At 37.0% G+C, this 27,333-nt stretch overlaps 1 protein-coding gene across 1 annotated transcript in view; it reads right to left on the minus strand.

The window, feature by feature from the left end:
* Fut8 (fucosyltransferase 8 (alpha (1,6) fucosyltransferase)) overlaps positions 1-27,333 on the minus strand; it is a gene marked incomplete at its 5' end in the record, with an annotated part of 233,529 nt that overhangs the window by 20,594 nt on the left and 185,602 nt on the right. The window contains 1 exon segment of the mRNA XM_013521985.1: positions 26,210-26,447. Coding sequence (XP_013377439.1) covers positions 26,210-26,447 — 238 coding nt within the window.

Genomic DNA, 27,333 nt, shown 5'->3' on the forward strand with positions numbered 1-27,333 from the left:
CCCCTTTTTGCTCTTGTTGGTTTTGCTGTCTTCTGCTGCCTTAAACTGTTGCTCCTGTGCCATGCCACTCTGCCTTGGGGCCAGCTGAGTGTGGACTGAAACATCCACAAACTGTGAGCTAAATAAACTTTTCCTTCACTAATTTTGGGTGTTGGGTATTTTATCCTAGCAATGTGAGAAAAGGAACCAAGACAGAATCTGGTACTGGGAGTGGGGCCATTGCTGTGACTATACCTGACCATGTGGTTCAAGAGCTTTTGGGAATGGCTTGTGGAAGAGTTTTAAAAAGTTTGGAGACACTGGTTGAAAAAGTGGAGCTGGAATATCTTAGACTGTTCTGTTCGGGAGATTCTAGTCAGAGCTCAGAAGACCAGAAAGCCAGTAAAGACCAAGCTCAGGAGGTTTCTGATAAGAAGGACTGCATTCATTGTTGGACTCCAGATGATGTGCGTTATGGCTTGGCAAAAAGATTGTCTGCATTTTGCTCATGTCCAGAGACTTTGCCTGAGACTGAGATCAAGGGTGGTGGACTAATTAAACTGGCAGAAGAAATTTCAAGGCAGTGAAATGTTGAGGCTCTGGCATGACTATTGTTGGGGTCTTTTTGCCAGATTTGTGTTGAAAATCAAGAGAAAAGAGCCCAGCAAGATGATTTAAAATGTTGTGAGTTTGGTCAAAAAGGAAGCTCCAGTAAAGCCATGACTACAAAGACATAACTGAGATTTCGACTGCTGAGAAGAAACAGGAGAATATAAAAGATGGCCTGAGGGCATCAAAAGCAGCAGCAAGTCTCTACCCTTTGCAGCCTCAAAACTGCAAAAGTGAAAGATTTTGCTTTGAGGAAAAAGCCACAGAGCACCATGTTCCAGAATGGCGGCAGCATAGAGAATTTGTTCCTCAGAATTGGATTCAGAGTGCCCAGCAATCCACGCACTTGACCCCTACAACCAAGAGAGAGAAAAGCCTGGCTACTGCTCCAGCTGGCAGCAGACCTTGGCATCATCCACTTGTCACTGGTTTTAGGTGCATGCAGAATGCAAGAGTTATGAGATCAAAGACTTCCACTTCAATTTCAGAATGCCTTGAGAGACCTTCTGAGTGTGTCCCTCAGTAGGCAGTGTGTAAAGCTGTGAGTGAGAAGCCAAAGGTGCAGTGGAGGCCCTAAACATTTGGAGAAACCAGAAATGTGGATTGTCTAAGGAAAGCTGCCAAGAAGGAGCAAAGTGGGCCTAAGAGAAAAGCCATGGGAGCTATAACCACCAGAAGTGCCATATGGGTGGTGCCATCGAAGCCCTTTGGAGCTCATAATTTGCCACAGATTGCCTCAGATGCTGTACATAAAACTACAGGACTTAATGTTTGCTCTGCTGGATTTTGTACTTGCTTTGGTCCCATTCCTTTGTATTCCCCTGTTTTTAACTTTTGGAATGAAAATGTTTATTTTGTGCCATTAAATGTTGGAAGTATCTAACTTTTCATTTGTACAGGGGCTTGCAACTAAGAATTTGACTTACATCTCAGAGGAGAGTTGGGACTTGGACTTTTCAGCAATGCTGAAACTGTTAGGACTTTGGCAAGTCTTGCAGATGGACTAAATGCCTTTTGCATAAAGGGTTGTGCATGAGTTTTTGAGGGGCCAGGAACAGAATGTTATGGTTCTAATATAATGTTGATAGACTTAATACTGGTTCTTAAGTGTTGTTAAACTTGTGTCATAATGCTCAAATTGTGAAATGTCAAAACTAAGCATGTCTTTGTATCTGAAAGCCCATTTAAAGAAATATGTCTGGTTGCCAAACTGACAAGGGTTGGATTGTAATGGTCGATACATTGTGTCAACTTGAGAAGCTTAGAAGTTTAACTAAACCACTCAGCAGGGAGCCAGGGTCCTTACTTTGTAAACATCCTCATCCTGTGCAAGAGGAGAGCATGGACATGGTGTGAGTGCTACAATTCCCCCCACCTCCGGGTGTGGGTAGCCTGCTTACAAGATAAGGGAAGAAAAGAGGTTTGGTCTTCCACTCCTTTTGTTTTTGATGATTTCCCTGTCTTCTGCTGCCTTAAACTGCTTCTGTGCCATGCCACCCTGCCTTGGAGCCAGCTGATAGTGGACGGAAACCCTCACAAACTATGAGCTAAATAAACCCTTCCTTCCTTAATTATGAGTGTCAGGTATTTTGTTCCAGCAATGAGCGAAAAGTAACCAAGACAGAACTCTGAAATAATGTACACAATAAACCTTCCAGGAAGACAATTTTTTAAATGTAGAAAGCATACAAAAGTAAGCACTACTGATTCACAAGGAATCAGTACCAACTAACCTGAGCTTTCTACAAGTGATTGGCTCATCTTTAACTAATATTGTAATTATTGTTTCAGACACCTATGATATGTTCAGGACTATCTCTGACCATAGTCTAAATGTTTGTGCTCTCCCATCCTCTGATTAATATATTGAAGTCTCATCCCTTAATCCCAATAGCCTTATAAAAGAAACTCCAGAGAGCTTGTTTGTTCTTTTGACATGTGAAGACACAGCATGAAGACAGGAACAGACCCTTCATGAGGCAATGATTCTGCTGGAGTCTTGACAGAACTTCTAGAACTGTGAGAAGGAAATTTTTGTTTACAATTCCCCTCCCCCATTTATGGTACTTTGTTACAGAGCCCAAATGGATTATGAACTATGATATTCCTCTCATTAATACTCTTGTTCTATAAGGCATTTTCTTTGCTAACAGCAGATAAAACATATAGGTTTGTTAGTACACTTTCAGCCTTCTGCATGGAGCACAACCCTTTGAAAGGGATGATTTCCACAGCTACAAGCAAAAAGTCTGGAAAAGATTCTCTTCCTAGCTAACTAATTAGTGACAGTACCATCTAGAAGGATTATTCTGTCACTTCATGTAACAGAAGATAGACATGCCCTAGAACTGCTCAGTTAGAATTATTCGTCTTTACTAGCATCAGTAGAAAAGATTTGTGAAGCTTAACATCTACCTTGAACGAAGGGTTCTGATGTAGGGAAAAATGTTTCAAGAGCGGGAGACTTTCAGTGCCACTCCACGATACCCTTCTGCACTTGTGGTCTTTCTTCAGTTGACATCCAGGAACTGTTAGTGCTCTGACTTCAGAGAAAAGCAAAACGCAACGGAGGGAGCATTCCTGAAGACAGAACTCACTCATTGTGGAGGATCATCCTATATAATTGTTGGGGAAAACTCATTTCATAATTAAATTGCGACTAGGGCTTGTTGGAGGCCCAGTGCCTTGCCATGCGGGCTGGCCATGGTAGGTGAGAACGTAATTCCGGGGGCCTCTGGTCACTGTTGAGCCTCAGTGGTTCCATGATGCTGTGATGCCCCAGGGCAAGATTGCATCAACTGAAGACATCCTAGTTCCTTGAGCAACCAGTAGTAATAAACAGGGTTTCACCTCAGGGAAAGGATAAACTTTTTAACCTGCCATTTCTCCCCATGGTCCTCATCTAAATAAAGATCCTCATTAGCATAAGGTCATCTGATAATCCCTCATTATTATATATACCCAATAAACAGTGGCTAGCTTGGAGTGTCTTTGTCTCCGTCCATCCTGAAGCACTGACCGCCTAGCTCCCCTTTCATGCATTACTAAATCTGTCCCTTATTTCATCCTTTTGCTGTACCCCTCCAGGCAGCTGGGGATCTTGGCCAGGTCCCTGATTACTCATAAAGCTCAGAATGGCCAAGGCAAAGGTGTGGAATGGGGTTAAGAAAAATCTCTGATAAGACTTCATTGCCTGAAATTTAAATTTTCTTTGAGGGGAGAAGGGGCTCATTAGCAACTTTCTGGTGATTCTGAACTTCTAGACTCAAGACTCCAAAAGAGGTTTCTCTCACTGTCCACATAGGTGGAAAGGGGCAGAGTGGGTTTTATATTCCCTTTTTAAGTTGCTTTGAATGGCTACAGTTGCTACACACCCATCACATTCAATCATCATTCTAAGGACTATGACAACTACAGAGGCTCGGGGCCTTTTGGAGTCTGCAGCTGGCAGAGACTTCTATCGAAATATTCTCAGGTAAATGCTTACTGATGAGGTGCCTTGACTATAGTGACGTGGCGTTTAAAAGTATGGGCTTTGGAAGCACAAAAATTAATGTTCAAGTCCTTTATCACTTAACAGTTACGTAACCTTGAATAAGTTACGTTTAACTTCACCCCAATTTCTTCACTTGGAAAATGGCACTAGTAGTAGCACCCTGCTCTGTAACATGGGATTAGTAACAGTAACTTATTCATTGAGTTGTTTTAAATGAAATGTCCATAGAAGCTGAGCACAGTATTTGTCAAAGAATAATTATCAAAAATGTTATTTCTCTATATTGGGATCAATTATGCTGAACAATTGTCATGAAGCTAGCTACAGTTTGATCTAGGAAGAGATTATTTGCCAAGATATACTCTAAAAAATATATGACAGTTCCCCATTTTAGCGAGTATTTACTCTCAAAATATACTTTATCCATGTTGTTTAGCATAGGCAAAAGAAAAAGAACACCTTTTTCTTTTACAAATACACATTTGACAAAGTAAAAACTTCTGATTATTTTCAGTTTTCAATTCTGTTGTCATGATCTTAACTTGACCGAAAGTTTGTCTGTATTGAAACACAGAATGAAGGCCAGTTGGTTGAAGCCATACTTTCTGCTTACATTACAGAAGGAAAAGACTTTTGGACCGATATATCGGGGATTTATATTTTCTTTAAGAGTATGTGGCCAAATATGACTGGTTATATTATTAGTAAACCATCTAAGAATTGACAGAAAAGGCAAAGAGTAAAAGGAAATCAAGACTGAAAGCTAACTAGCTGTGGTGAGATCTCTCGTGGTATGGCCAGAGCTTTTTGATTTCACTTGTGTACAAAACATGGCCATTAAAACAAAGAAAGAAAGAAAGAAAGAAAGAAAGAAACAATCCAGAAATGTATGAGGTTTATTCTTTGGTATTTCAACAATGGTATTTACCTCCTCATTTAATGAGAGAGGTCTGTTCTCATTTAAAATATAGAAGATACAGTATTTAAAAGTGAACATCTGGGCTACTTGTCTTTTGTTTTTCAACCACTGCAGCTGATAAAGATCTCTTCCTGAACGTAAATGAATAACTGTCACCTGTCATATGAAATTCTATCACTGCTCTACTTAACCAACATCTCAAAAGACTATTATTACTGCCAGTTTGAAGCCTCAGCCAATTGAGTGAACAGTTCTAAATTCAATCATATGACACAGTGCAGTGTTAGCAACATTCTTAAGAATTAGCATATCACACAGTCTGGGAATGATGGGGCAGCATTCTTATGAGGTTCTTGCTGTACTAGCAAAAGAAATGGCTTGTAAAGGCAACTGGACTCATGGTTCACTGACCTCAGTAATAATTCTGACAGATTTAACTCTGGATTGGGAACTAAAATAACAGCTAATGGGAAATATATAATGTCTTAGTGAATTATGCAGGTTAGAATAAGGCAAGCAGGACAATGTTTTTTTGTTTTGTTTTGTTTTTTTAAAAAAGGGGGGCCAGAGCACCACTAAAGAGAAGGTTCCCGTGTTTATTCTGAATTTATTTCTGATAAATTTCACGTATTTCTGTATCAGTGTATCTTTTCCAAGAGGCTGCAATCTACAGGCAGCTTAGCTATAAAGGGGATACTGCCAAGTTCCTTTGATGATTCATAAAGCCCTATTAACCCGTGACTATATGTTCAGACGAAATTTGTTAGTTTTGTTTGTTCTATTTTACTAAGTTAATATCTTCTTCTAATTAACAACCTCCTCCGAGGCAAAAGGATCCCAAAGATCCTGGAACAGCCGGTCAATGGCAGGGCAAGAAAAAGGAACAAGAAAGAGTGGGAGCAAAGGCTTTATTCCATCATATTCACTGGAGGGGCAAACTCTGACCTTTTTTTGTATTTCCTTATTTAAAAACTGACAATTCCATTCTCATTCTCCTCTTTTTCCTTTACTATATGTCCTATCTCCTAGCAAACAAAATAGTAAAGGATAAGGAATTAAAGGTAACAGACTTTATTCCTTGAGAATTCCTGAAAGAAAGTAAGAGATATGCTATGAAAATTTCAGTTGGAGCTGTCAGTTGATATGCTGGATTTTTTTTTTTTTTTTTTGTTTGAGGAAATTTTTATTTTTTATTGGGGTATATTAGAAATACAGGATAATGAGGCTCGTTTTGCCATACTGATTATATATTTTGATGATTTCATCTGTTTCTCTCCTCTCCCTTTCTCCCTGCCCTGTCCCCTTCCTCATCACTTAAAAAGTCTAACTTCTAGCTGTCTGTCACATTTCCTTCGTGTTGCTTTTTGTTTTATTTATGTAATTTTAGATTGGCAATAAGAGAAAACATACAAGATTTAACTTTTGGACACTGGCTTTTTTGTTTATGATTATCTCTAATTCCACCCATTTTCCTGCAAATGACATCATTTCATTTTTATTTATGTCTCTCTAATTTTATATAATCTCAGTTGTTGAGTCTCATTATTTTATCTGGTACTAGGGTCCTTTGCTTGTACAAATGACTTCAAGTGTTTCCCCTATGTTTTATTCCAGCAATTTCAAACTTTCAGGTATTATATTTAGGTCTTTGGTCTATTTTGATATAATTTTAGTACAAGAGGAGCGATAAGAATGTAGTTTCAGTCTTCTGCATGTAGCTATCTAGTTTTCCCAGTACTATTTGTTAAAGAAGCTGTCTTTTCTCCAATGTGTGTTTTATCAAAAATCAGATGGTTGTAAGTGCTTGGATTTTTTTCTGTGTATTCTACTCTCCTGATATATATGTCAGTTTTTGTTATGATGACTTTATAATATAATTTGAAATCAAGTGTTGTAATGCCTGTAGCCTCGTTCTGTAGGTTCAGGACTGCCTTTGCTGTTCTGGGTCTTTGAAGCTTCCATATGAATGCATGTTTCTAGTTTTGTGAGGAATGTTGCTGATATTTTAATAAGGATCACATCGAATATGTAGAGAGTTTTTGGTAATATGACAATTTTAACAATATTAATTCTGCTGATCCATGAACAAGAGAGGTCTTCCATTTTTTCCAATGTCTTCTTCAACTTCTTTCTTCAGTGCTCTGTAAATTTCACTAGACATCTTTCACCTTCTTGGTTAGGCCAACCCACAGGCTTTGCACTGGAAACTATAATGAATGGAATTGTTTTCCTGTTTCCTTTCACAGTGGCTTCATCATTGGTGTATAGGAAAGCTGCTGATTTCAGTGCATTTATATTGTTTTCTAAGTTTGTTTATGGATCTAAGACATTTCTGTAGGGTTATTAATCTTCTATGCAAAGACAGAAAACAGGGATAATTTGACTTCTTCCTTTCCTATTTGTGGCCCTTTTATTTCCTTCCCCTGCCTAGTTTCCCTAGGCTAGGCTCAAACTTATGATACGCCTGCCTCAGAGCATTAGAATTATAAGCATGTACCACCATACCCAGCTATGTAGAAAACAACACATTATAATTGAAATAAAGAATGCCTTTAATGGCAACATCAGTAGATTAGGTATGATCAGGTAAATAATCAGCATGCTTAAAGATATGCCAATATAAACTTATAAAATTGAAAAGAAAGAGAAAAAAGAACGGAGCAGAATATCCCAAACTATGAAACAATTACAAAAGATGAATATACATGCAATAGCATTAGATCAAAGAGGGAAGATAAGGAATATCTGAAACATAATGCCTGGAGAGATTTTTCCAAAATCAATGCCAGATATCAAAATACAAACCTATGAAATTTAGAAAACACTACCAGGATAAACTGAAAATTAAAACAAACCAAAACCAAAGCCAAGGCCAAAGCCCAAGTCAAGCCAACAAAACCTTACACTTAGGGGTATCATACCCAAATTACAGAAAATCAAAAGAAAAAATCTTAAGGTGAGGGAACCTTAAGTATAAATGAATAAAGACTTACACTGGCCTTCTCTTTAGAAACTACAATCAGAATTGAAGTTTTGAAAGAATAAAGCCACCCACAATTCTGTATTCAGTGCAATTAGCCTTCAAAAATGAAGGAGACGTAAAGAATTTCTCAGGAAAAAGTTCAGTGCATTTGCCACTAGTTATCTAGGAGAGGGAAAATGACACTGGCTGAAAACTCATGTAGAGAGAGAGACAGAGAGACAGAGAATAAATTATATCTTTTATTTTTCTTACTCTTAACTTATCTCACAAATGTTAGTTTATTTAAAATAATAGCAACAGTGTATTTAGTGACTGTTACACTTTACATGTGAAATGCCCCCCCTCAAAAAACACTCATGTTCGGAGGACGAGGTTTGGAAGGTGACTGAATCATGCCGGTTCTAATTTCCTCAGTGGATTAACCCCCTGATGAGACCATCAGTTGATGGCTTTATCGGGAGGTGATAGATGCAAAGAGTGTGGCCTAGTTAAAGGGAAGGACCATGGGAGTGTGATCTGGGGACACACCCAATCCCCAGCCCTTCTCCTCTGGCTGTGTCCCTCTCTCTGCTTCCCAGCTGCCTGAAGGGGAGCGGCTTTGCTGCATCACAGCCTTTCACCACAGTACTCTGCCTCAGCTTAGGCCTGCAGCAGGGGGGCTGGCTGACACGGCCTGAGACCTCCAAAAGTGAGCCAAAATAAACTTTTCCTCTCTTAGGTCAAGTTTTCCAGGTATTTATTTGGTCACAGCAATGAAAATCTTACACAGTGATCACAGTTTATGAGTAAGTCAAATAAATGACAATAGTTAAAAGGAATGAGAGGGAACAGCTGATAATAAGATAAGGTCTTAGGACTATCCATGAAGTGACAGATATTATTATTGAAAGTAGACTTGAATTAATTGTAAATGTATATTGTAAACTCTGGGTAACCTCTACAAAAGATGTAGCTGATATGCTAAAATATGAAGGAGGTAAAAAAATGGAACCATAAAATGAGAAGGCAGAAAAACAGGATGATTTAAAAAGCAACAAGCCAGGCGTGGTGGTGCACACCTGTAATCACAGCACTCAGGAGGCTGAGGCAGGAGGACTGCTACAAATTTGAGGCCAGCCAGGGCTACATGGTGAGTTAACTTCTGGCCTGTATTAGAGTGAGACCCGGTCTCAAAAAAAAAACAAGGCCTCCCCTTAAAAGCAACGAAGAACAAGGGCAACATACAGAAACAGTCACAAATATGGAACATATTAACCCAACCTTATGCAGTCAGCTTAACATGACTGCAGGTATCTTGAGTCATAACTGCTATGACAGCCTGAGTAACCCTGGTTGGTTTTCCCTGCACAGTTTCCCGATACACTGTATATAGACAACACCATCAGAGTTGTGTGTGGAGCTTTATGATGGGACTCCTGTGCTGGCTGAGCTTCACTGGATCAATCTGAGTAGCATGGGAGTTGCTGAGGGATTGGTAAAGTACACTCTGGGTGTCTCTGGCAGGGTCACAGAGGTGTGACCCTGACTACCAATCTGGTCCCTGGTCTCTTCCTCTCTGGCACTGCTCCCTGCTCTGCTTCACAGCTACCATGCACTATGCATCTGTCTCGCCACACCCTTCCACTATGATTTTCTGCCTTCGGGCAGAATCATGGACTAAATCCCCTGAAACCACGAGCCAAATCAAACCTCTCCTCAAGTTGTGAGCGTCCAGCACGTGTGTCAGTGACAGGAAAGCTGACTCATACAAGCCCGGTGCCAGCAACAGCCTGACTCATTGGTAACAGCTTGAGATAAACCAGGTACTTCTGGGTTGGATGAAGTCGCTTCTTTCCTGATTAATGTATGTGAGTCTCTTTCTGAGACTCTCAAGTCACAGGGACCTACTTACTTTGCCACAGTGCAGGGCCGCCCTTCTGTTAGTAAGTCCCTGGTGAGCTGCACTCTGTGCAGTCGTTGGATCTGTCTGCTTTAGTCTCACAGAACCATGGAGCTGGTTTTCATACGCAGGGACTGGTTTGTTCTGAACGACCAGCTGTGTCAAGAATTATTTGGCGATCAAATTATTTTAGATATATCAATTAAAAGGTAGAGACTATTAGAGTGGATAAAAGAAAAAGCAAGAACCAACTATATGCTGTCTACAAAAACCCATTTCAAATATGAAGATATATTTTATATATATGTACATACATACACACAGTAAAAGTAAAGAAATGGAGAAAATATATATCATGCTAACACAAGTCAAAAGAAAATTGGACACAATGAAGTCCATTCTGAATAATTAATACATGCTAATAAAAATATTTCAAAAATATATAAACAAAGTTGGAGTAGTTCTATGACTTCAGAGCAAAGAAAATTATAAGCAATAAATGGCAGAATTCTATAAGGATAGAGGTTAATTATTCAAAGAGCATAATTATCCTTAATATACATGAGCCTAACAATAGCACAACAAAACAGAAGTGTAAGAAGAAATAAGCAAGTTTACTAGTATACTTGGAGAGTCAACACTTGTCTATCATTAATTGACAGAACCAACTGCAGGAGACTCTCAGTAACAGATATGGTTGAACACCACCATCCATCTAATTGATATTTATCAGATTCTTTATCTAGTAACAGTACAACACATGTTCTCCTATCACAGGAAACATTTCAGCAGGATAGACCATGTTCTACCCAGCAGAACACATTTTAACAAATTTAAAAGGACACCACACCAAGCATATTTTCAGACTACAGTGGAATCAAACCAGAAATTGCCAACAGAAAGACAGCTGGAAGACCTGTTGTTATTTATAACACAAAGGTCAAAGAAAAAGTCTCAAGATTTAAAAAAAATAAAAATGCAAATATAGATGAAATTAAATCCAGACATTTCTGGTCTTACACTCTGTCCAATCAATACAGTCTCTAATCTTTCTTTTCCTATCTTAATGACAGACAATACTATGTCTTCTTGGGGTTGTTTTCTGAAAGGAACAAACAAGTTAAGCTCGGGGTTGGGGATTTAGCTCAGCGGCACAGTGCCTGCCTGGCAAGCGTGAGGTCATGAGTTCAATTCCCAGTACCGGAAAACAAACAAACAAACAAACAAAAAAACCAAGTTAAGGTCTTTGAAAGTTAAAAAAAAAAAAAAAAAATCTAGTAAATGCTAAATATTATTAAGGATGTGAAAAGACAAGGTCTTTCCTTTGACTAAGAGCAGGCCAGGACTGAAAAGCATTCAGTGAAACCTCAAACCAACGAATAAAGGGCCAAATTTATCACAAACTAGAAGCAAAAGAGACTATTATATTAGTTCAAAAGTCATTTTAGTTCAATTGCAAGACTATATGGGTAAACAGCTTAAATAAAGTATATCACAGGTTACCTGAGACTCTCAACCTGGGAAAAAATTTGTTTTATCTGAATAACTCATTTTCCCTCAATGTAGATATTTTCAAGTTTATAACTAAGAATTTTCTAATCAATATTACCACAGTAATTTCACATAAGTGAAAAATATCTTTTCCAAAGTCCCTGTGTTTCAAGACCTATAGATCTACAACATTCGTCTTATATAATGGTCTCTTAGTCTTTGCTCACTGATGGACCAAAGACAGGCTTCCTGTTTACAGCGGCACAATTGGTAATAGCTAAATCTTGGACCCAGATGCCCATCCACTGAGGAATGGATAAAAAGATGTGCTATTTTATACAATGGAGCATTACTCAGCTATAAAGAAAAATAAACTTGAGGCTTTTATAGGTAAGTGGATGCAACTAAAGACCATACTCATAAGTGAAATAAACCAGACTCACATGTGTAAATATTGTTTCCCTACTGTAAGAACCTGAAAGAGTAAATAAAACCCAAAAGGTACAATAGATATTGTGAAAGGGAAAGAAATTGCTCAAAAGGAAAGAACAACTGGGATAGGGGAAAGGAGAAAAAAAGAAGGAGAAAATATATATATATACACACAGAAGGTAGCTAAGATAATTGAACTACTAATTTCTACTGGTTTATTGAAAGGAACAGTTAATGCCTAATTGTATGATCAATTTTGCATGCCTATATCTGGCAATCTGAATAACTACTTTGAAGACAACAATATGCAATACAACAACCACTGTTAATTTCCTATCATCTTGTTTTGAAATTCTGTAGAGTTTTTGTTTTTTAAATTCTCTTAAAAAAAAAAACTTATAACCACCCCCAAAACAAACTGATAAGCCCCTCTCCCTATTTACATTTGATGACATTATCAGTTGATAAAAATCAAGCATTATACAAACGCTTCCTAAAAATAAAATCAACTCAATTTAACATTCTTTACTGGTAACGGCTTTCAGTAATAATATTCATACCCATTAACAGGGGTAAGTTAAGCCATCTAACTACCTTGTAGTGGTAGTTCCAGTATCATAATATGTACTTTCTTTCATTCCAGCATTACAGGGCAGAGACTGATTTCAAACTGAATTTATTATTTTTAGATTCAAAAACAGGTGTCGAAGGCTAGATCTGGGATTGCATAAGCAAGCTTTTGTGTAGGAGGACGATAAGAATGTATTTAAAATTTTAATTGAATAACGCCAGGCACCAGAGGCAAACACCATGAATTGCTTAAAATGCTAAATAAAGCCAGCTGCCAAAAAGGGCAAGCCCCATGGTGGTTACAGCTGTTTACCATCATGCAACAAAAACAAAGCTGTCTACTTCTTGAGGAGCCTTATCCACATGCTGGACGACGGCCTCTGCTCATCACTTTAGCAACCTGGGGATGAGCAATGAGCGATCCAAAATGAAAGAAAAGTGACTCTCTAAGTATTTTCCACTTTAACTTACCTACAGTTACATCTCTTTTAATTAATTTAGGGGACAGCTTGCCCGTTCTTACTGTTCTATGTAATGGCCATTGAAAGAAAGTAAATCCTTCCAATCAATGGTGACAAGGAAACTGCATCCTGATCTTTTTGGAGTCTGGATACTAGGTAGCCAACTGCAAAAATTCGCTCTCACATTCCATTGATAAGACTGTAAAATGACAACGTGAAAAAAAAGTGTGAGCTCTTGCTTTCTTACACCTTCTGGGAATCAGAACTATAGTGGAAAAGAAAACAAGCACTGGTCCTTAAAAAAATTCACAGATTAAACAGTGTTTCTGGCATTTTCTCTTACCTTCTATCCCTAATATAAAATAGTATTTGATTAATTTAAAACCTATTATGCTTTACTAAAAAAGCAAAAGCTTGCAAATGCTCATTTGCACCTGACAGCAGACAATCCCATCCAAATATGAGTTCATGGAGCCATTTCTTTTCCCATTATCTTTAAAGAATGACATGGTTAGATAGAGGGTACAGACTGATGTTTTAGTCACAGTGTAAAGATTGCATTCAAATATTTTCAGAATGATATTCTTCTTTAATCATCTCAGCATATTCTGAAGATCCACTGGCAATTCATTTCAATGAGACAGAAAAACAAGCCAGTTGGTTTAAGAAATAACAAGGCAAATATATTAGCTTACAGTAAAATGCATTTATGATTACTCCTGTTTTTATCCAATTACACAGACAATTTTGCTACTAAAATAGAGAGGAATATGTATTGATAAATACTTAGGGGCATATTATAGCTACTACAGTAAAAGATACTAGTCTTTTGGTCAAAAAACTGAAAATATCATCAAATATACATTTTAATATATAATCAATACCAAACAAAATATCTGCACCAACACAGAATACAAGAACCAAAATTGCAATTTATCACTAACATATATTCTTTTCAGGCTAAAGAAAAATATTCAAAAAGATTTCATTTAATCAAATGAGAAACATTTAAATTATATATTAACAGCAGAACAGAGAAAAGCGATATATACATTAATTAGTTCAATAATTACATATTAATATTAATGATATTCCTAAAAAGAAATAGCTTAAAGCTATTATAAGGTTTTTTAGAATGTAGTAAATGTAAGCATAACATTTATTACTTATACAACAGATGCCAGTCTGTACAACCTATAAAATCAAGGAATCATTATGTTTTGTTTGCTTTTATTTTGTTTGGAATATTTTTCAATCAACATGGAGTAATTTATCCTTTTCTCTTCAAAGTCCTTCAAAATCCAAACATCTGATTAATTATTTAACTGTTAGAAGAAACTGTTTGAAGAAAACTGATGTTCCACTGGTCTTTTTTGTGTGTGTGCATTAAGTGCTGCTTATCTCTGAGCTACACCTCTAGACCCTCCCAATGCAGCTTAGTACTTACTCTGTATGGTTCATTTAGAAAGGACAGATCTTCCAGGGTGACACTCATTATACTGTTGGCATGGCTGACAGCAAAGGGCTGAGTAACAACAATGCCAATTCTGTGTTCCTTAATTCAATTAAAAATTTTCCAACGTCATAATAATATATAATAGGCAATGTTATACACTGGCTATTTTTGCCAGTATTTGTCAAAACATGATTAAATTGTTTTCCATAATTACAGCAAATGTATTATGAAATTACATATTCAAGTCCTAGCAATGGTTACTGTTGCAGAAATCACAACTATTGCACATGACAACAGCTTTCCTACCTAATGACAGTGAAGGATGAACACGAAACGCAAGGCTTACATAACAAAAGCACTGTCCTCTCCACACACAGACAACAGTGCCTGAAGTGTTAAGATTACTTGCATCTAAGGACCTTCTTTTAGATTTGTTTTTGATTCACTTGAAAAAATGCATTATAACTAGCTACCCAAAATGGACTTTTTAGTTACAACTGACTAAATTCTAGACCAGAAGGCTTAATTCTCTTGTCTACATAATTCAGCAAATCAGAGGCAGAAGAAAAAATAATGCCCATGAGTTCTGATCTATCTGGCATCTACTCTAAGCAAGACGCAACAGGCTCACAAGCATTTGTTTCATCATCTGCTAAAACTACAATTGTGCGGAATTCCGTACCTAAGATTTCTGATCACTTTATAATTCTGCCAAAACCCATTCAAAATGTCATTTTTTCTAACTTTTTTGGGGTAGAATGACTACATCCTCCCCTACTCCTCAATCCCTTGGGATCTCGTTTACATCTTTATAACAACACTAACTCCACTTTGCCTCATGAGATGGGACCTTTAAAATGTTTGTGTTTATTTCCTATTTAGATTAGGAGCTTATTGAGTACAGAAACTTCCACCCTCTATACTGAGGCTGGCAGCCTTTTTCCTGCAAAGGACCAGATAATAATTATTTTATGCACTGCAGATCACGTATGTCTCTGTTGCTGCTCAAAACAACCACTTAGAAGTATGGCAGGCTGCCTGGCTTGTTTGCACATGCCTATAATCTAAGCTACTCAGGAGACTGAGGCAGGAGCATCCCAAATTCAAGTCCAGCCTGGGAAATTTAGCAAAACCATACGTCAAAATAAAAATTAAAAAGGCTGAGAATGTAGCCCAGCAGTAGGGCAATTGCTTAACAAATGTGAGGCCTCCAGTTCAACCTCTAGTAGCATCAGCAACAACAACAACATCACAGCAAGTTTATAAAAGCAGGCTGTGGGGAATATCAGGGTCTATCATTTGCTAATCCCTGAGCATAATATTTCAAGGTCAGGCTTTGAGGTTCTACTGGGCTTTTGCAGCTTAGGAGCTGTACTACTTCTGGCAACTTACTTATATAAAATGTGAACGGTACAGGTGTGTTTTGAACGTTAAATGAGTGTTAAATACACAGAGTGTTAAATAACAAAGTTCACTCAACATTAGCTATTACTATATATATGATTATTTCCATAGTGCCTGAATTGAGTACTATTCAATAAATGTTTACTAAATTTGAGCTATTCAAGGAGACTCACACCTGAAATTTTGTACAACAAAATGCCTTATCTAATCCACAATGTACTTTTGAACTTCATTATCTGCAGTTTTACTAGAAACATTAGGAATAAATATCTTAAAAGGCTTTTTAATATTAAGATTATTTTAACCAACATAAATATGTGAATATAAAGTTCCATTATAAGGAAGTGCGTTATAGTAAGACACTATGAAAGTTAATTTTAGTGGAAATGTTAAAAACAACAAAGCTATCATATTTTTCAAACATTTTCATACATACTACCTCATTTGCTCTCCACCAGAAACCCATGAATCTTGTAGATTAGGCCATATTTTGTCTTTCTTTTTTTTCTTTTTTTTTTTTTTGAGATAGGGTCTCGCCATGTAGTTCAGAATGGCCTTGAACTTACTATGTAACCTAGGTTATCCTTGAACTCTTAGTGATCCTCCTTAGGCCATATTTTCCTTATTCAATAGATTTAAAAACAGAAGATTTTAATGGGAGGCTGAAGCAGGAGGATTCCAAATTTGAGCCTAGTCCAGGCAATTTTGTAAGACCCTGTCTCATAATTAAAAGAAAAAGACTATTCTGTTTTCATAGGCAATTTAATAAAAAACAAAAGCAAAAGCTAAGTAACAACTATTAGCCAGAACTATCTGGCAACAAGAAGACAAAAGCAGATGGGCAAGCTTCTAAAAGAATACATAATATAGCCAAAGAGAGCATAAAGCAATTATATAAATACAATATGTAAGTGAAAATATGGGGTCAACTGGAGGGAAATATCCCAAGAGAAATGATCCTAAAAGATAAACAGGATTTATTTTATTTAGGAAGATCAAATGGCGAAAAGGTACTTTAGAAAGCAGAAATTATATGCGCCCCATATAGCACCAGAAGTGCACAGAACTTTGAAGCAGCACACATGCAAGAGAACTTGTGAGACACAGAGCACAGGTATAACTGCAAGTGAGCAGTAAATGTGAAGGTGGCTATTTCCTAAGTGAAGAATCTTTTCTAGACCCTGAGCAGCCAGGGAAGATTAAGAAAAGACACAAAGTCATGTTTGGCTTTCAAACATGATTCTGATGGCAGTACAGAAGACGGATTACAAGGGTACAGATTCTGAAAGCAGAGGGGACACTGAGATAATCTTCCCACTGAGAGATTAGATATATGCAGACAAGTTAAAGAAATGTCAACCTTACTATGATGTAATGGCTCCACTTCCAGGCATATGTACAGCTTTATAATAAATATGCTTCAGAGGAGTTGAAGACTGATAAAATCGAAGTACAAGGATAGACATAAAAGGGCAGTTCAACAGAATGCAGAAACCACAAGTAGACCATATATTGCTAATTCATTTTAAACAAAAGCGCCAAGACAATTCAAGAGGGAAAAGAAAAGTTTTCAACAGGCAAGCCTGGAAGGGCCGGATAAAAATATGAATAATAATGCCTTCAAATTTTCTCTTAATCAAAGACATTAGTGTGAAAGCTAAAACTACAAGGCTTTTAGAAGAAAACAAGAGAATCTCTGGGGCACTGATTATTTGCCCTCAGTGCTCTTGGTTGTTAGGCACTGAAACTTAGACTGGAATCTGCATCATCAACCTGGGGCAGTAGTGGCGAACCTGTGGCACACGTGTCTCAGCAGGCCCTCGGAGCCTTCTCTGGTGGCATGCAAGGAAAGTCACTCCAGCCAACGTCTGACAAATTATCAGCATGCACACAACAGCAAAGATCACAACTATGATCTGTGCAAAAGCACACCAAATGCAAACTTTGACCTTTTAATAAAAAGCTGTTATAGCATCAAAAGCTCTGTCATTTTACTTTTCTTTTTAAGATAAAAAAACATTAATGTACAAGTTGTTTTGTCTAAGCAAAAACTTCAGTACTCAGGCTTAATTGCAGAGTTGGCACTGTGCAACATATAAGTGGCTGGGGTGGTCACAGTTTGGGTACTCAGTCTCTAAAAGGTTCACCATCACTGCCCTAGGCCCTCTCAGCTATGGTAATTGCAGGGTCCACTACACTGTAATAAATCTCTCTCTATGCATGCATGCAGGCACACACATATATTCTATTAATTCTGCTTCTCTGAAGAATCCTGACTAATCAGACGGCCACAAGGTCTCACAGCAGTTTAACTCTGCCTCTACAGTGTGAAAGCAACCAAAGAGAATGTGCCAACAAACAGGCATGCACGTGTTCTAAAAAGACTTAATTTTCTTTTTTTAATATATTATTAGCACATGCTTGCAATGTATAATACAGGCGTTTGTGGCTAGAACTTGGTACATACACAGTATGCCACATCTTGATTCTTTTTACTTCCTCTTCCTTTCTCCTTCCTCCCGTCTCCTTCCATCTTTCAAACCCCTTCCCATCTTCACAAAGTCTATCTCCTGTTTCCTATAGTTTAGGAAACTTTTACTTTGCTTTTAAAATTGTTTATAGTTTGGGTTTCTCATATAAGAGAACCCATGCAATATATTTAACCATATACACCTGACTTACTTCATTTTACGAGACGAACTCAAGGTGTGTCCATTTTCCTACAAGTGGCTCAAATTTATTCTTCTCACTTGCATAGGCATGCTTGTAGCAGTACAACTCATAGTAACTACATATTGGAACCAGACTGTATGTCCATCAATAGATGAACAAAGAAAATATACTGACACACAATGGAGTACTGTCATAAAAAGGATGCATGCAGTTAAGTCACTTGTAGGAAAATGGATGTCCCAAGGCCATAACATTAAGTGAGATAAATCAGACACACAAGCACGGTTTTTCTTATACGAGAAACCCAAAATATAAGTTAATTAAAGAGTAAAACAAAAGATAACAGGAAACAATGAGATAGATCTTTTGCAAATGTGAGGAGAGAGGAAAGAGGGAGAGGAAATAAAAAGAACTGAGATGTGTTATGTTCTTATATCAACTTGTCTTTAACTCGGAAAAGATATCCAGAAGAGGCATATCTGAGTCAAAGGGAATTTCTATTTCTAGTTTAAAAAATTTTGTAATGAAATTTTATTAGTTAAAACCTCTTAAAACAATAAAGTAGTCTGGCTCAATTGTTAGTAAAGATTATAAAGAATTATAATCTAATAACTGGAAGTAATCACCACACAAAATGACAGTCATGACTTAGCCAAGGAGATAAGGAGATAAGGATGAAGATTTGTGCTAGTACTTTACCACCATCCACCATCCTGTTCCCCTATTATTACCTTCAAGTTTGTTTCAGGAAGACAAACTCCTCCACCTCTCTATTCCCAATGCCATATAAAAATTAGCTTTGGCACTGGTCTCAAGATGCAGAAAACAGCAAGTTTGGATAAAGGACTAACTATTCTCTCTGCTCTCCTGGAGGAGATGAAGGATGAGTATCAATAGCATTCAATCAGTGGGCTAAGTTGGTTAATACTTTTCTAACTGAGCTTCATTTTTAGGGTTATTTTGCATGACACAAAAGTAGGTAGCTTCATAAATATGCTTGGGAATGAACTCTACACAATGACTTTCTACCTGAAATGGTCGCATAATTTTTGAAAATTTATGAATGTTCTCTCCCTGAAAACATCTTCCCTAGTAGCTCTTGTTCCTAAATATTTTCTTATTTCCTAAATTTACTTCTTACCACTATTAACTATTTCTAATTCTGTTCCACACAGCAAACATACTTCATAAAACAATTCTTAAACATATAAGCACACAATCAAAATAAACACTGAACTACATCTAGTCCCAAGGTGCCATTGTACCACAGTCTTTCTAGAAACTCTGGTACAAAAGGTGAGCTGGATCCATATATTATGAGGCTGTAGCATCTGCTCTGACTCCACAGGCTGGTTCAAGTCTTGTTTCAAGGTCTGGGAATAGTGTTACAGGTTTCCCCTTGTGTTATTTTAATGACTTGCTTAAATTACCTAATCCTAAAATGTTGTCTTTTTGAGACATGGTCTCACTATGCAGTTCAGGCTGGCCTTGAACTCATTTTGTAGCCCAGGCTGGTCTCGAACTTGCAATTATCCTCCTGCCTCAGCCTCCTGAGTGCTGGGATTACAAGTGTGCGCCATCATACCCAGCTTCTAACCCTAACATGTTAATACAAATCTACTTCTAGTTTTTGAGGAATAGCTATACTCATTTCCACAATGGCTGTAACTAACTAATTTACACTCCCACCAATAATACAGAAGACCTCCACCCTCACCAGCGTTTGTTGTTTTTTGAGTTCTTGATGACAGCCATTCTTTCTGAAGTAAGCTGGAATCTCAGTGTTATTTGATTTGCATTTTTCTTATGGTTAAAGATGCTGAACACTTTCTCATGTACCTGTTGGCCATTTATATTTCATCTGAGAAGTGTCTATCAATTTCAATTGTCCATTGTTTTAAATGGGTCTTTTATTTTGGGCGTCTGATTTCTTTTTTTGAGTTCTTCATATAGTCTAGATATTACTCTCTAGTCTGAGTAGTAGCTGGCAAAACATTTTCCATTCTGTGAGTTTTCTCGTTACTCTGTTGGTTGTTTCCTTTCCTACACAGAAGGTTTTAAATTTGATATAATTCCATTTGTTGATTGCTGGTGTTATTTCCTGTGCAACGAGGTCCTGTTCAGAAAGGTGCTGCCTTGGTCTATGTCTTCATGAGTTTCACCTATTTCATCTTCCAGCAGATTCGGTTTCTGTTTTTATATCTAGGTGTTTGATCCATCTGCTTGGATTTTAGTGCAGGGTGACAGACACGGCTCTACATTCATTTCCCTGCACACAGATAGCCAGTTTTCCCAGCATCATTCGTTAAAGAGGCTTTTTCTTGTATATGTTTTTGGCCCTTTTGTTGAAGACCAAATGGCTGAAGGTGCTTAGGGTTGTTTCCATTTTCTGATGTTCTCTTCAGCCTTTTTTCCGACTACTGTAGTTCTCTTTATGGATGTCTTTCACTTCCTTAGTTTATTCCTACACACTTAATTTTTTAAGCTCTTCTGAATGGGACTGCTTGCTGGATTTCTAAGACTTACTTTTCAAAAACTGGGGGCTAAGGTTGGCTTGAGGACTACAGTTTGTAAAGCATCAGATTTTATATGTAATACACAGCTAAAGTTATTTGAGGTTCAGAAAGCTAAAACAACAGAACTGGAATCATACATACCATGGTATTCATTCTTCTTCCACATATCACTTTAACAGAGAAACAAGACTTTTATAGTATAAGGGATCTAAAATAGTACATGCCTTTATTTCAAGTTTCTATTAATCTAATCATCTAAGACTGGAAATATTTCTGTAAAAATAACATACAGAAACATATCTATGGCCTGTACTAACAGATATACTATGCCTACATATTTTCAGTCATATTATTGGTTAATACTAGTCCATCCACCAGGAATCTACCTGATGTAGGCTCCTATTAAGGAGACAAGTTAGAACACTTAGATAATTTCTATATATGTGTTAGTAGTTTTGTAAAGGTTAAAAATATTACCTTCACAGGAATTGTGTATATTTTATTTTTTTTTTTAAAAGAGAATAAAAAAATAACAACATAGACAAAAGCAAAACAAAGCAAAAATAATAAAAATGACACAGGGTTTCAAGACAAAATGATAGGGATTATCAGCGGTTGTTATACTACATATTGTTACCTTCAGTGAAGTTGCTCAGATTACCAGATGTAAGAATGCAAGATGATCAAACAATTAAAGAGAATAAAAAATAATTTTAAAAAATTAGAAATGATACAGAGCTTCACTAAACAAGATGGCAGAAATTCAACAATGGTTGTTATACTGAATTGCGCATATTTTAGTATGTGCTCTGCTTGCTAAGGACTTCTTTCTGATCTAAAAATACTCACTTAAAGTTTAATTATTCTAAGGCAACACCAAGAAGCTGAAAACAATCTGATTCCCTATAACTCTTGTCCACTCTGAACCAAAATAAAAGGCTTTGACTTCTAAATTAAAATCTTAGTTTCAATGAGGGACAAAAGTCATGTAACCATCCAAATGAAAACCCTGAAAGTGACACTTATTTTTAAAAGAAAACTTCAGCTACATTCAAGATTCAAACTTTACAATGAACTGCCTCCACTTCTCTCAATGAGTCCACGTCCTCTTGCTTTTTTCACAAGTTGCGCCCACTGACAGAAAAGTCTTCTGTTGTCTCTACCTGGCTGACTCCTACTAATACTTTAGGTCTCAGCTTAAAAATCACTTCTTCTGAAGTCTCCACATATGTACAAAAGTTATGTTTCAGAATACTTTTATCCACATTACAACATTATCAAAATATACTTTAACTATCCATTCAGCCATCTGCCTTTGTCCATGTAAAGCCCAGAAAGGGAAGCACTACTCCACGTCTTCTCCACGTAGTCTAGCAAGGGTGCCTGGCCCGTTGCAAGTGCTTCTATTCAGTTACTTACTTATTGTGAGACAGGGTATCGCTATGTTGCCCAGGCTGGTCTTCAATCTCTGGGTTTAAGCTATTCTCATGCCTCAGTCTCTCCAGCAGCTGGGACCACAGGCACATGCCACTATGCCTGGCCTCAATCACTTTTAATCTAAGGCTGCCTCCACATAAACGTTACGAATGTATGTTAAATAAACCTCTCTAACCCAAACCATTATAGAAAGAGGCTTGGAGAGAAGGTAAACATCTAATATTTTTTAGGCAAATAAATACTGCAAATGGCTATTGCAAGTATTGCAAATGGCTAACCAGGCACCTCTGGAGCAAACTATTTCTTACTAGTCTTTATTTTCATTTACAAAAATGTTTTCCAACTAGATTTATCATATTAAGTAACTCACTTCAACTTGTTACAAATTTATTAAAGCAATGGGAGGAAGATAACAGAAGCAAAGACAAAGCAGCCAAACTAGTCTCACTATTAATAATTTTTCAATATATATAAAAGAAAAAAACAGTAGAGAATTAAACTTAAATGCTTGGGGTTCTCTGTCATTAAGCCCCTTACTCGAGGGTATTTATACCAACTAGAAAAGCTCTTTGGAAGTTAATTATCAAACATAGCTTAAGATAGCAAACATACTTTGAATCAGTAATTTTTAAGGATACTTCAAATCATTAAACAGAGAAGCAAATGAGCTAGATGTGGTGGCACATTCCTAATCCCAGCACTTCCAACATTCAGGAAGCTAAGAGAAATCACATGAGTCGGAGGGCAGCCCAGGCTAGACAGCAAGTTCAAGGCTGGCTCAGACTAATAATAAGACCCTGACTCCAGAAGATTCCCACTCTGGATTATCACAAGGAATCTGTGGAAGAATCAGGAGGTCTTCTACATGTAGTTAGCACAGGTTTATCACAAGGAATCTGTGGAAGAATCAGGAGGTCTCCTACATGTAGTTAGCACAGGAAATAGTGTGTGGCACAGAAAAGTACACTGATCATTTCATCAGGAACCTCTGAACACAAAACTATTAGGACATATATGTGTAGGTGGTGGGAAAGATTTTGATCATTTTTAAGTGGAAGCATAATCTTTAACATTTTCCTTCATTTAACAAAATTACTTATTATTAAGGATATGATTTTACAACTGTTAATGCAGGAGAAAGAAGTCAAGTTATAACAAGGTATGGATGTAGAAATTGAAATGATTAAGTGTGATGATAATTCCTGTATTAGTGACATGGGAATCAAAAAATTCTACCCATAGACATATCATGTCAAGTGTATATGAAAAATAATAATTCCAGGGAAGAGATGCCAAAATATCCCAAGATTCTTTTTTGAGTTTGTTTTTATTTTGAGACAGGATCTTGCTAAGTTGCCCAGGTTGGGCTTGAATTTATAATCCTACTGTCTCACCTGGGATTACAGGTGTGTGCCACCTTATCCGGCCTACAATTCTTTGCACAGGTCAGAACAACAATAGATATAGCTGACTTATAACTACTTAAAGGGCTAATGTCTAGGAGCTTATCAGAATTCACTTTGCTTGCTCGAATTCTTGGAAACCTGCTAATCAGTTTCTCCAAAGGATGTATATGTAGATAGATAATGTACACAAATGAAGTCATAATTGGATGGCAACTACACTTTTTATAATGCAGCACCGGGTGTGATGGTGCATGCTTGTAATCCCAGTACTCTGAGAGGCTGAGGAAGGAGGATGCCAAGTTTGAGTCCAGCATGGACAACTTAGGGACTTAGAGAGATCCTGTTTCAAAATAAACAAAGGGGGGTGGATGTAACTCAGCGCAAAGGCCTGGGTTCAATCTTCAGTATTTGCGGGAGGAGAAACGGGGAGTTGCCTTTCCCTGGAAACAGGAAAATAGGACATCACACATGTTCTATTTTGGCTATAAATTTCCGTAATCATAGAAGTTAAAACTGAATTCAAAACTGAACTAAGTCCATGAAATGAAAAACATCAGCTATAGCAAGCATGGCAGAGTTTCTTTTCAAGGCTGACAAATTTAGTACAGTATCCTCTTAATTTTTACATCTTATCTGCCAGCATTATTATTATTATTATTATTTTTTTTTTTTTTTTTTTTTGGTTTTTCTCCGTTACCGGGAACCGAATTCACGACCTTGCGCTTGCCAGGCAGGCGCTTTTGCCACTGAGCTAAATCCCCAGCCCCTCTGCCAGCATTATTGATAAACTACAGACCAAGAAGCTATAACCTTAAAACTAAAACTCAGTGAGGTGCCAGATCATGAGGTTCATTTTAACATATGAAATGACTTATACAGAAACATGTTAATATATATCTTATACATCACCTATACAGTACTATTAATCCATGCAAGCCCTTTTATAGAGCAACTCAAAATATTTTTTTAAAAATTATCCAGTTAATTTTCATGACTCTTCTGCAAGTAGTCAGGTACTTTTTTTCCCTTGCTAAGGAGGCAAAACCAAACAAACCAAACCAAACCAAAAAAAGAAAAGAAAAGGAAAAAAAAAAAACCCTCCCCAAAAATTACATACTTGACAACCAGCTTTTTGAAGACGCCTGACTTCCCACAAAACACAAATGCAGAAACAGTGCACCATCCTGTTTAGCACTGGTCTTAGTCACTTAGTTCAGTATCTGCCACACTGTAAGCACTCTTTATATATTTGCTCAATAAGTGAAACCTATTAATAGTACCTAACAATTATAGAGCTCTATCATGTGGTAAGCATATTGCATATCATGTATTGCATTATCATGTGGAAGCATATTGCATATATTATTTAATGCTATAAATAGTTCAATGAGGTAAGTTATTATTGCTCATTTTACTGAGAAGAAAACTAAGGCCTGGGTTAAGTAATTTCCCTAATATTACTGAATGAAAAAACAAGGATTTTAAAACACAGATAGCCCAACTTTAGATCTTAAAGATCATGATTGTAGAGAAAAAAAAAAGCAGTAGACTAGCAGTGAGACTATATAGTCTATTACTTCCTTGGAGAGAAGGAATGATCTTTTCAGAATGCCTAGCACAGCAACTTAATTCACGTTCTTCTTCATGATATGTTTGCTGAATAAAGTTAAAATCACATAAAAAAAAATAAGACAAGCTGAATATGGTGCCACACATTTGTGAAAAATCCAGCACTCTGGAGGTTGAGGGCGCAAGATGGCAAGTTAGAGCCCAGAGTGGGCAAGGTCGTGACTTAGCAAGAGCTTATTTCAAAATAATAAAAAGGAGTGCGGTGTAGCTAAGTATGGAAGGCCCAGCATTCAATCCTCAATATAGCAGAACAAAACACCGAATAACAAACCAATTAGGCTTCAGTGTCTCCAACTATAAAAGCAGAGATAAGTTACTTTAACAGTCTACCTCAATGGTTCTCTATGGTTCCACGTTATGGAAATTTTGTTAGAAGGCACATGCTTAGCGTTCCTCCAGACTTTCTGAATCAGAAACCAGTGTTTGAAAAGTTTTCCAGGCATGTTAATATTTGAGAACCACACATCTACTTTATACAATGTAAAAATTTATAAGTAAATCATACACTGTACAGAATAATATATACAATATATAAAATTGTATACTATATATCAATTTACAAGGATCAAATGAATTCAGTAATGTGAAAGCACCCTAAAAAGTGAATGCTGTATCACTATTGTTAAAAGATTAAGTTATATTCCTTGAAAAATTCCCATGGTTTTGTAAAATCTAGATATAAATAAGCATAAGAAATGAAATAAATCATAAAATATTTTTAAAAATATAATACTATTTTTCTACATCTTATTTGGATAACATAGCATACCTGGATTCAAAAGAACAGGTGATTTTGATCCATGAAATGTACCTAGAACTCTGATAATCTGTTCATGCCAGAAATCTGATACACTGCACAAGCTCCCTACCTGACCAGTGTCCACTGGAGATGCCAGATCTGTCTGTGCATGTCTCACTCACAGGCCTAAACACAGTCTCCCATCCTCCAGTAGCATAGCGCCAGTTCTGAGATTCCAAGATGAGTGTTCGCTGGGTGCCATATGCAATCATGAAGCAGTAGACCACATGATGGAGTTGACAGCCATAGCCACAGCCTTTGTTGATGTTACACACCAGCTTCTTGGCTTTGCTGCAGTCCTTGGGATTCTATAAGAGAGAAAAAGAGACAAAGATGAAGAAAGTTGTACAGAGATATCAACTTCACTTTATAAGTGACAAGTGTCAAAAACACGTAATAAGCCAGGGCTGATTCAGTATATTTCTTTGTCCTTTACGCTTTTTGAGACAGGGTTTCACTATGTAGTTTAGGCTGGTCTTGAGTTCAATATATAGCCAAGGCTGACCTTAAACTCACAGCGATCCTCCTGCCTCAGCACCTCAAGTGCTGGGATTACAGGTGTGTGTCACCACATCCAACTTAATGTTGGAGCCAATAAGAAGAATGCAATATAAATTTTATGTGCATATTTAGAGATGCAAGTAAAAAAGAACAATCACTTTGGAAATACTAAACAAATGTGAAATTAAGCAAAGCAGTTACTTAAAAAAAAACAAAACCTCACTTCTCTATCATTCAGAATATACAAGTATGATCAACTCTGAACTCAGTTTCAAACACTGAAAACTTTATGAAAGAAGTGAAATGGTTCATTTATTCTGGCAGCACTTCAGCATTCTGAGCTTACCTTCTATGATAATTTATCTTAAAGGAAAAATTATAATTTCTCTATTAATTCAGTTTATCTCCACACTTCTACATGTTACAAATAAAACCAACGTTTTCATTATGAAGTAAAAAGCAATGAGTAAACTAAATTTGGCAATGGCAAAATATCAGTCATACAACTTTTTTTTAACCAACTTTGATGAAAGCCACTAGCCGTTTCCACCACAGCACCCAGACGTGCCCTTTCCCGGCTACCTTGAGGATGTGTTATGCCAGTATTTAACTGGGAGTTCCATTTTTCTTATTCTATATTTTGCCATAAAATGATTACCTAATGTGAGTTTTGAAAAAATTCTACAGTTTAGG

The sequence above is a fragment of the Chinchilla lanigera genome, unplaced genomic scaffold, assembly GCF_000276665.1.
Source record: "Chinchilla lanigera isolate Chin_1 unplaced genomic scaffold, ChiLan1.0 scaffold00065, whole genome shotgun sequence".
NCBI lineage: Eukaryota > Metazoa > Chordata > Mammalia > Rodentia > Chinchillidae > Chinchilla > Chinchilla lanigera.